This window comes from Lolium perenne, chromosome 7, assembly GCF_019359855.2.
Source record: "Lolium perenne isolate Kyuss_39 chromosome 7, Kyuss_2.0, whole genome shotgun sequence".
In the NCBI taxonomy this organism is placed as follows: Eukaryota; Viridiplantae; Streptophyta; class Magnoliopsida; order Poales; family Poaceae; genus Lolium; species Lolium perenne.
In genome coordinates, this window is record NC_067250.2 from 127,503,412 (window position 1) to 127,515,079 (window position 11,668).

At 45.4% G+C, this 11,668-nt stretch overlaps 2 protein-coding genes across 2 annotated transcripts; both read left to right on the forward strand.

Moving 5' to 3' along the window:
- Positions 1–1,037: 1,037 nt before the first annotated feature.
- LOC139833697 (uncharacterized) lies at positions 1,038–1,808 on the forward strand. The gene has a single exon (XM_071824040.1). The coding sequence runs from the start codon at positions 1,038–1,040 to the stop codon at positions 1,806–1,808; it is 771 nt and encodes a 256-aa protein (XP_071680141.1).
- Positions 1,809–1,832: 24 nt separating this feature from the next.
- LOC139833698 (uncharacterized) lies at positions 1,833–3,880 on the forward strand. Its single transcript, XM_071824041.1, has 2 exons — positions 1,833–1,951; positions 3,457–3,880. Exons 1-2 carry the CDS (start codon positions 1,833–1,835, stop codon positions 3,878–3,880), a joined length of 543 nt encoding a protein of 180 aa, XP_071680142.1.
- The last annotated feature ends 7,788 nt before the right edge of the window (positions 3,881–11,668 follow it).

The window sequence follows — 11,668 nt, forward strand, 5'->3', positions numbered from 1 at the left end:
CACGACAGCGGCAATCCCTGCCATGGAGAAGGCAAAGAAGCTCGCGGCGGAACAGAACCTCGACACGGCCACGGCAGGTATGCCCGATGACTTCACCATCCTTACCTCTCGCGCGGACGCTCAGTTAGGTTCGGTGATCACGGATTGTTGTATGGTGTTTGTGGCGTCGGAGGGGACACCGACGGAGGCCATCTCACTCCTCCGCGACAAGGAGGAGGCGCAGGCTGCGCTAGCCAGGGTGGCAGCGAACCAAGCGCGGGAGATGGAGGCTCGTGCTTCCAGGGAGGTGTCTGAGGCTGCTGCGGCGAACGCGGATGTTGGCGATGCCGTGGCACATGCGACCGGTCCAGGCTCCGAGGAGGAGCTAGGGCAGGATTCGTCTGCTGCTGGTCCTCAAGGGGAATCGGGGATACAGTCCGAGGTTGCGAATTTTGCGGACGTACCTTCTCGTAGCATGTCGCCGAGGAAACGCTCGAAGCATCTACTGTTGATGGTCCATAAGGGACAAGGCAAACGTACGGTGTCACAATGAGGGCCCTAATCTACAATATCAGGGGGTTTGGGGAGCAAGGATGCCAGACGGAGCTCAAAAACTGCAAGAGGGGTGACCAGATCAACCTCATCGGCCTATAGGAGACGATCCGCACCGAGTTCTCATACGCAGAGCTACGGAGCCTCGAGTTTGGGGGCCAATTTGAATGGAACTGGATCCCTACAGATGGGCACTCCGGGGGCTTTCTCTTAGGGTTCCGCGACGATTGCTTTGAGGTGGGAGCTTGGAGGAAGGGAACCTTCTATATCTCTGCTTCTGTTCTTCAGCGAATAACAACACGAAGTGGTGTTTCTTCCTGGTATATGGATCGGCGGACCATCGGCGCACGGAGGAGTTCTTAGGAGAGCTGAACCAAGAGGTCACTTCTAGCCTATACCCGGTGGTGATTGGAGGAGATTTCAATCTCATTCGGGTGGAAAAAGAGAAGAATAATACTAATATTCACTACCCCCGCGTGAGGTGGTTTAACGAGGCCATCGCAACAATGGCCTTACGTGAATTAGAGCGGACATGGGCCCTCTTCACTTGGACTAACAAGCTCTTGCGGCCCACACGGTGCGTGCTCGACCGCGTTCTTGTTGCGCCCGCCTGGGAGGCGGCGTTCCCGCTTTGCTCGCTTCTGGCGATCATTCGGATTGGCTCGGATCACACGCCCCTCCTCCTGTCCAGTGGAGAAGAGACCAGGCGTGTGCCGCCTAGGTTTTTCTTCCAGACTTGGTGGTTCAATGTCCCATGGTTTGGGGAGCTGGTTAGTATGAAGCTACAAAATTTCATCACCGAGCTGGGGCCGCACATGTGCTACATTGAACTGTGGCAATGTGTGGCCCGCAATTCCCGCCAGATCCTCAAAGGGTGGGGAGCGAATCTGGGTAAGGAAAAACGGGACTTCCGAGCAAACCTACTACTCCAGGTGGCGAACCTAGATAGTATTGCCAACTCATCCGGGTTGGATGAAGAGGGATGGGCACTTAGATACCATTTGGAATATCAGTTGATGGCTCTGGACCGTGCTGACGAGGAATATTGGCGTCAGCGCAGCAGAGTACAATGGACGCACAGGGGAGACTCCTCCACGACTTACATCCATGCCATCGAGAGTGGGCGCAGACGAAAATGTTTGATCCCTAGACTCAAAACCGACCAGGGGGAGGTGCATGAGCAACGGGACCTGATGGAGCACATTTATCAGTTCTATCAAGGTCTGATGGGATTGGAGGGGGAACCAAGGCGATTCGCCCTTGGACCTCACCTCTAAGAGGAAGTCTAGCGAGTGTCAGAAATGGAGAACCAGGACCTAGAGCTCACTTTCATGGCCGAAGAGCTGGATGAGGTCCTCCGGAGCATGAAGCACGACTCGGCCCCTGGCCCGGATGGCCTGCCATTCCACTTCTTCAAGACGTTTTGAGGAACCTTAAGGGGTCCTATCCTGCAAATGCTCAATGAATTCGCCATGGGACGGGTGGACATTGCGAGTCTTAACTTCAGGATCATCACCCTCATTCCCAAAGTTAAAGGGACGGACATGATCAAGCAATTTAGGCTGATTGCGCTTATCAATGTGATATTTAAATTTGTTGCGAAGGCCTACACGATTAGAATCGCTCCCGTTGGGAATAGGACCATAAATAGGTGTCAGACAGACTTCATCAAAGGTAGATGCCTACATGAGGGGGCCCTTGCCCTACATGAGTTCGTCCACGAGGTACACTCTAGGAAGTAAAAGGGCTTGCTCCTAAAGTTGGACTTCGAGAAGGCCTACGATAGGGTTAATTGGGACCTTCTTCGGGAGATTCTCCTTTGTAAGGGTTTCTCCGCAATGATGGTACATAGACTCATGCAGTTGGAAAGGGTGGCCAAACGGCTATTAATGTTAACGAAGAGATAGGGCACTTCTTCCGTAATGCGAGCGGATGAGACAGGGGGCCCGCTCTCCCCAATCTTGTTTGACTTCCTGGTTGATGGGTTGGCGGACATCCTAGCCAAAGCCAATGCCACTAGTCATATTCAGGGCCTCGTGCCACACCTCATACCGGGCGGGGTGACCCACCTTCAGTATGCGGACGACACGATGATTCTGCTTGAACCTACGGGGGTAGGTATCGCCAATCTTAAGACCCTGCTTCTTTTCTTTGAGAACATGTCGAGTCTGAAGATTAACTTCAAAAAGAGTAAGGTGGTGGGGATGGGGCTCCCACCAGACTCACAATGCCAAGTCGCGGATATGCTTAACTGTTGACTTGGCAAATTTCCCATCACTTACTTAGGCTCCCGGTTAGTGACAAGCCGCTTAGGGTAGCGGATTGGGGTTTTCTTCCAGAGTTGGTAGGGCACAGGGTGGACCCATGGCAGGGCCTCCTCCTGGGGGCGGCAGAGCGCCTCGAGCTTACTAAGTCATGTCTCTCGAGTCTCCCTCTTTTCGCCATGAGCCTATACTTGCTGCATGATGGCGCGCACAAGGCCATGGACCGACCGCGCGCCCGCTTCTTCTAGGAAGGCATTGGGGAAAAGAGGAAGTACCACATGGTGGGTTGGGCCACGGTGTGCAAACCTAAGGAGTTGGGGTGCTTGGGGGTCCTCAACACCAAATTCATGAACATCGCCTTAATGGTGAAATGGATTTGGAAACTCTATCAAGGTGCGGAAGGTTTATGGGCAGACCTGATTAGGGCTAAGTACCTCCGGGGCAGGGACCTCTACACGAGGGAAGTCCCTACACATGGTTCCCAGTTCTGGAATGCCATACAAAAGGTGAAGTGGCACTTCAAACTTGGGGCCAAACACAGTGTTCGGAGTGGGAGGCGAACCTACTTCTGGTTGGACTGGTGCTCAGGTACAGGACTTCTCCGGACCAGATTCCCCAGACTGTTTAGTTGCCATGAAACACCCTTCATAACGGTCTTCAGGGCGAAGGTGCTGGAAGGTGAGCCCGAGGAGTGGCGCCTTCGGTTTCGTCGCCAGTTTGGCTTGGCGGAAGCTGTGGAGTGGGACAATCTCTGCAGAGAGGTCCATGCCCTCCCCTTAGAGTTGGAAGACGAAGTGGTGTCATGGGCGTTGCAGCCCTCCGACGTCTTCTCCACTAACTCTATCTATGCACGACTATCGCAAGGGGCGGTGATTACATCGTTCAAAGAAGTCCGGCGCACCAGAGTGCCACCTAAGATCAAGGTGTTCCTCTGGCAGCTTATCCGGGGTAGATTGCCCTCGGGGGAGCAACTCTTCAAGAGACAGGGGCCCTCCAATGGCCGCTGCTCTCTGTGCGGTGCCTGGGAGGATTGCAACCACATCTTCTTCACATGTCCCATGGCTAGGATGATGTGGCGGGGGTGAGGGACCTCCTTTCGTGCGACTGAACCCGGCAGGGGTTGGGGAGTTCATCGCACTCGCTCAGGTTCTGGCAAACCCCTTTCGTAGGCTAGTGTGGTATACCTTTGCGGCCTAATGCTGGACTCTTTGGAACATGCGTAACAAGCTAGCTATAGAAGGAAAGCTGATTAGTAACCCGGCCCATGTCTTCTATCAAATGTCAATACATATGCAGTGCTGGAGGATTATGGTCAGACGGAAGTATTGGGAGCTTCTGGACTTGGCGGTGGGCGACGTCAGACGACTGTACATGTGGACGCGGTCTGAGCACACTTGACGACGGCGCTACGACATCGTTATCTCTATTTATCTAGCTAGGATGTCATGTGTTTGGGCATGGCCCGTGATGTATGTGTTAAGTGGTTTACGGTTTATACTCTTGTGCGAGACTATGTGTTGATGTGTTGGTGTGTTGTACTCGAATTATTATATTGATGTGTGAGGCTTTATATATAAAACCGGGCCAAGAGGCCTTCTATTTAAAAAAGTCTGGTGCAGCCGCGAAAGATGAGTTTATATCTTCTGTTGTTGTGGTGCTCCTATTGTTGTCAACCAAAGCGGTTCTACACACTAAAACAAATGTGCAACGATTTCAAGGAAACCTACTTATTTCATTAAATAGATGAGTGGATTTTTCGATAAGCAATGTTTTATTACTTAAACATTTAAACCATTACACTCGATCTTTGCATAACAAATATACACATAACCGCAAAATTCGAACCAAATAGAAAGGTATAAAAAAAGCGCAATGACAGAAATTGTCATAGCCTGTAAAAACGTCTAAGGTGACGGAGGACCAATCTGGAGATCATGATGCCATCTATGCTGGATAGAAACAGGTAAGGTGAGAGTGGGTCTCCTTGACGGAAGCCTCTAGTTGGTGTGAAATTAACACAACACATAACCCAATCAACCCATTGGTTTGCAAATCCAAGCTTTGTGAGGATATTTTGGAGATACTTCCAATCCACTCTGTCATAGGCTTTGGCTAGATCAGGTTTATAACCACAAAATTTTCCTTTTCCATCAGTGCTTTTCTGCAACGAGTGAATGCATTCGAACGCTATTAGTGCGTTATCAGATATTAGTCTCCTTGGGATGAATGCACTCTGGTTAGGTGCAATTATCTCCTGTAGCAGCGGTCTCAATCTATTTACCATACATTTGGATCCTACTTTATATATCACATTGTAGAAACTTATCGGTCTGCAGTCTTGAAGACCGGGTTTTTCTTTTTTGGAACTAGAAAAATACCCCGCGCATTGCAGCTGGAATCCTCAGTAATATCTTTGCACAAATAAGAATACAATATCCATTGAATAGTGCAAAAGAGTTATTGAAATTACCAATAAGTAAAATATTCAAAAACATCGATACTGTGAATACTGAATTTGTCCAAATTACTCTTTTTATCGGCCATGCATAGACTATAGAGTAAAGACTACAAACAATTGCAATAGACGGGCAGATACAACGGAAAATAATGATACAATGCCTACGTATTATTATCTGACGATGTGAACCGGCTACATGTTAAGATAAACTATCATTAAAAACTCATAGTGGGGTTTTGCTTTACCCCTGTTTCTGCGGGAATTAAGAGAGATTTAAAGAAACCTTCAAATTTCCTAGATGAATGCTAAGCAATACTACCTCTGCTTCAAGGAATAAGGTGTCCCCGTTTTACGTGTTTTTTATTTGATCAAGAATTACTTCAAATAGATAGAAATTGTTTGTATGAAATCATTAAAAAGTGCTTTTCAATACGAATCCAATGATAATAATTACATATAATATAATCAAGATTTTATTGCTCAATTTTTATGATCAAAGTTTGTCTTGAAATACGCGTACGCCTTATTCCTTGAAACAGAGGTAGTAACATTTTAGAGTCGCGAGGGCAGATTTTTTCATGGGGTCCGTCTTTCTTTTACCTTTGAAATCAAATCGGATAAATTAGTATATGTAATCCAGTAAAAGAAACATGTCTGGTTTTCTTAGAAGATAAAAAAATCAATTCTTATCTACATGACCTGAAAATGGTAGTAATTTGATAATTTGTAGAGTAAAGTGCTTTCTGTAGATAACAAAAAAGGTAGCAAATCACAAAAAGTAGAATAGAAAATTGTACACCTTGAGTCCTTGAATGGTAAGCCACGCGTGAGATGATCCACAGAGGGACGATGCTAGGCGGTGCGCGGTTCCTGGTTTGTCTTCCGTAGTGCTCCCCCTGTCGGAAAGCCACATTTACCGTAAACCGAAATAAGGGACCACTTGAGCACGTGGCCAGTGTCAACGCTTTCCGAAAATAGATTTGTTGTGCCCACTACGCTACTTTTTACAGCCGAGGACGAGGACATAAACATAAATGCAAGTCACAACCCCTCTTCTTTAAAATGAACGAGTATAGAATCAAACAAAAAATCATACTACTACTGCTTTATAATTTCATCCTTTCAACATTTTGGATGTAGAAAAAAGATAAAAATTACATCAAGTAGCAATAAGGTACACATAGAAGTTGAGGAAATACACCTTAATTTGGATGTAAGAAAATAGGTAAAATTACATATAGATGCAAAAGTTATACGGAGTATGCAAGATTGGGGGAAATTGATATCGTTAAATTCTCGCACAATTCGAGATGTAAGAAAATAGGTAAAATTACATATAGATGCAAAAAAGTTACATGTAAATTTGGGGAAAATTACTATCGTTAGATTTCTCCCACGATTCGGGATGTAAGAAAGTAGGTAAAATTACATAATAGTTGCAAAAAAGTTACGTCTAGTATTTGGAGAAAATTACTATTACAGTATTACCACATTCTTCCACGATTCTGGATGTAGAAAATGACTATTGTTACATCAGATTCCTCAAACTCACGAACAAATAAAATAGACTGTATGTAGATGTGCAGATCTGGCCTAATGAACTTCTAAGCAACGTTTTTCGGACAAAGAACAAATGACTGAGAACATAAATAAGTAGGAACACATCAGAACTGAAATCCAATGAATCCATGTCCAGAAGCAACAAATCGCAAAAGAGAAGAAGTAATTAGGAAGCAACAAATCGAATGAATCCATGGGCTCACGTTGTATGGACTGAATCGGGGATGGCCAGGATCCAGGCCAACTTGCTCCCACTCGTCAAGGAGTACGATTTCTCCTCACCCCGTTCCACCATCAACTTCATGAAGCTCGCTCTTTGCATCGGTAGCACCGACGCAGCACGATTCAGCCCTCTCAACGCCATGGCCGTCCTTCGACTCGGGACCGCGAGCGCCGCGCGATCCGCACCATCACGGCCTCCGGTTCTTCCTCCGCGAACCTCGGGATCCTCTCTTGAGGGCGACATCCATCTCCGCTCGGTGAGCCCGAGTTCGTCGGCAGTGGGGGTGAGGGTGGGGAATGGCCGAATGGGGACCACATGAGATTATCGATGAGATTGCTGTGCCTTTACGACGAGGCGCCGCGTTTGTCCTGACTCGGTCAGCGGGCATCGTCTCACCGCTTGATTGGGATCCAACGCGCCAGACATGCGCGCACGCCGTAAAACCGGATGGTGCCCAGGCAGTAATTAGATTATGCGTTTCAATAATGTTCAGTTCAGCTGCCATATTTTCCCTTTATATTCGGCTGCATCATCTAGAGAAACCAAGTACCAAACAAATGATCAAAAGATAATGACAATGGAACGGCTGGGATTTTTTTTTCGAATAAGGAGCATAGCCCTAGCCTCTGCATCAATAGATGCACACGGCTTGCTTTATTAAACAAAATATCTCAAGTCACAACCAATTCATCATCACTTATTACAACCACGGAATAGCTAAGGTCGATACAAGAATCAACCAACTGAAAATATGGCAAACAGAAAAGCTATGCATTTGCTATTCTATTAAGATGCCGCCACCCAGTAGCCTGGAAAAAGAAGTCCTGAGCAACCACTAGCATCCGGTTGCATCCAATAACCATATCCTCCCGCTGCTCCACTGGGAGGAGTACAACCCATTGTTGAATTGAATGGGCAGCTCGCCGGATAACCTGCAAAAAATTAGTTCCATTTTGTTTGTTAAAGATAATATCATTTCTAGTTTTCCAAATAGCCCAACAAAGAGCTGAGACACCCATTCTAATTTTTTGTTTATCCTCTTTCCTCACCCCATTCAGCCATCTACCGAACATATTAGTAGTATTAGCTGGTGGGGGAATATTATAAGTAAGGTACACCATACGTCATATTATCTTCGCAAAAGGGCAATCGAGAAACAAATGATTAACAGTTTCCATGGAATCACAGAAACAACATTTTTTGCATCCTTTCCACTTCCGTTTCGCTAAATTATCCTTAGTTAATAGCACTTTATTACTAAGGAACCACATAAAAATTTTAATTTTCAAAGGAATCTTTAACTTCCATAGGAACGGCTGGGATTAGTTGATGATGTGGCTAGACTGCATGTCAAGATAGACAAATTAAATGACCCTATAGTGGGGTTTTGCTTTATAAAGACTAGTCATAGTGGGGAGTAACTTAGACTAGTAACATACACTTGTTACTAGTCTAAGTTACTACCTTCATAGTGGGTAGTAACTTATATGTGATGTCATGCATTCTGTTATTTACTATGTTGTAGACTTATCTTGTCTTGGGATGTGTGATGTTATGGTAACATAGCTAGTTACCACTTCACTCTCTTTCTTCATTAATTGCCATGCCATGTCACTAAAATGCTTTGGGTTGTGTGATGTTACTAGCTAAGTTACTCCCACTATGAGCAGTCTAAGAGATATAGATGAGAACTATGATGGTGTCATTAATTCCTCCAGGCATATTTCCACTCCTGAAAAATTCCTTCACTGCAGTGGTGATATCCTCCTTAAAAATCCCCAATGACATTGATCAAATATGGCCGGAAAACCATCCTTACACGGGGCTTTTAAAGGTCCAATTTGAAAGAGGGCATTACAATCTCTTCATCAGAATATACTGCGCATAGCTTTTCGTTCATCTCTCGAGAAATTTGTGCTTGTACGTAATCTGTGATGATATCCGACTGCACATGTTCATTCGCAGTGTATAGACCAGTGAAGAATTTTGTGGCCATATCCTCCATTTCTTCTTTGTTTTCTGTCATACTATCATCATGCCTCATCAAGCGTTCATTTTTTTTTTGCCCTCCAAGTGGTTTTTTTGTGAAAAAAACTTTGTGTTTCAGTCACCCTCTTTGAGCCAATTAATTCTTGAGTGTTGTCTCCAATAAACTTCTTCTTGCTCTAGCAGGCTATCTAGTTCCTTTTCAATTCTCCTTTTCATGTCTTGTACACTCCAAGATAAATTTAAATTTATATGTTCCAACCCCTTTCTTAACTTTTCAATCCTTCTAGATACAGATCCAACTGTTTTCTTACTCCATGTTTGTAGGCAGTCCATGACTCCAGAAAGATTTGAGGCCACGTCTTCCCTCTCCCAACAAGCTTCATCTACTATAGCTAATTGTTGTAGCGATGCATTTCATGATGCAAGCCTAGGATCAACATGATCTTTTTCTCAACGTCACATTTGGTGGGGAGGAATCCAACACCTAAATGTGGATGGTCTTAGTGTTCGTGTGACATGCCTTTTGCCTACTATTGTGGATAAATTTGTAACAACAGAGCACACGCAAGTTCAACGATCGAAAATTCCTGGATAATGTGTTTCTCCACTGATATGCACCCTTTATTTGAAATGCATTTTAAACAAATTTAAAAATGTTAAACAATATAAAAAATATCTCATGTATATCTTGACATGCATGCTCACAGAGTTGTTTTAGAAAAAACCGACAGATTTTGTGCCTATGTAAAAAGATAAAAATTTGATGCTAAAATAGTCTATTTCCCGAGAACACATGGCACAAAAATTGTCGGTTTTATGTAAAATTTTACGTGCACATATAGAACATGTCTCTCTAGATGCGAAATTTTTATCCTAAATTTTTTAACTTTTAAAATATGTTTTGTACATACCGGATGCATATGCACCTGCAGCTGTTTTGAGTTTCGCTAAATTTCGCCCCAAGATAAGTGAGCAATATGGCCAGCGAAGTCCGCGACACACACACACAACATTCACAAGAAAGAATGCCAAAGCTGAATCACCATGAGAACAAAAAAGACTAAAATCAAGCATGGAACGAAAAGAAAAAATCACTTATAACAATAATAATTAAATTTGAAACAACCATCGCCAACACTACCATGAAATCCATACCGAGCGCGGAATGATAATCTACTAGACCAGCCTCTCAACATCTCAGTTACAACCTAGGTTTTTCTGTTGGCAGAATTTTACAGCCTATAGCGGGTAATGTGCTAATAGCACCACTAGGTTTGAACTCCATATTTTTCTTGCATTTTTTTAATAAGAAACCAGACATTGTTTTTACCTAACATGATTACATCACATAAACGAAGGTTAAACACATACAGACATCAAAAGATCCTTGGAGAAACTAAAATTTATATCTAACAACTTTTAACCCGTCGTTTCTAGCTCCATCCTTTGCATCTTGACATTCCAAAACTCCATGAAATCAATGTAGGAGGCCAAACCTATACAAGCTCGAATAACTTCCAAGATTTCCAAAGGCATCTTGAATCCCACTCTAATAGGTAAGAGTACAAGATAGCTAGACGTGATGTGACCATGGAGACACCCCTTGCAGTCAGATTGATGACCTTAGTTTATTGTTGTAAGGGCATGCAAAATTCTCACAAACACAAAAGAACAAACCTGCGAACTAATTGCCAACAAAACTCGATGCCACCATCCCAGCCAGCATCGCCAAAGCAGAATAAAGCAACAGATGAAACACTGCTGGATCAGGAGTTGATGATCTATAAGACCAAAACCACAAACTATCTTGTTCGGCTATGTAGGCCATGTTAGTCACACTAGGGCAACAATGAGACCCTCCTCTCCCCCATCGTTTCCCCCTCCCCCACCACCGCCCAAGTCATCTCGTGCGGGGCAACTTCGGAGGTTCCCTGCCGATCTACTAGAGAGAGGCCACTGATCTCTTTCTCAATGACGGTTCCGCCTCTAACTATGGCGGGCACACCCGGCTGGCAAAAGGCGGAGGGTGAGGGTGGGATGTTCCCTTTCACACGGAGTTTGGATGTCGTCAGGGTGTCATGAGTAGAACGTAGAAGGTGTTGTGGGGACGGCGGCCATCGCGGCTCCTCATGCTATCGGTGGTGCTCGGACTCATCTGGTCGACATCCTCAAGGCAGAGTTGCGGTAAGGTGTGGAGGAAGCTCCCTATCCTATGGATTCTTAGCTCATGGCGGATTTGGGAGGCTAAGCTCCGTTTTTGTCGAGGCTGGCAATGGCAGCACCCGTGGGAGTCGTTACCTTGTTCAAGGATCCTCGTTGCGAATCTTCTAGACCACACACATGTTTTAGGGGAAAACCCTAGATCTAGATCTCTCGGATCAGACGATAGCGACAATGTTGGTCTTGCTCTCCCTCTTGGGTGCATCGTTTTGGAACAAGCTCTGGCTAGAGGGGTCTAGTCGTGGAGCAGTGTTCCATCTATCAAGTCTATGATGGCGAGTCCTGGAGGCATGGTGCAGTGGTGGCGCAGTTTCGGGTGTGTCAAGATGGAGAAGCGTAGGATGGAGGCGCAGTCTTGCGCCGTGGCGGCTTCAATAGCAGACCTGACAAGGGCTATGCGGATTGATGGCGTGTACTCGGCAT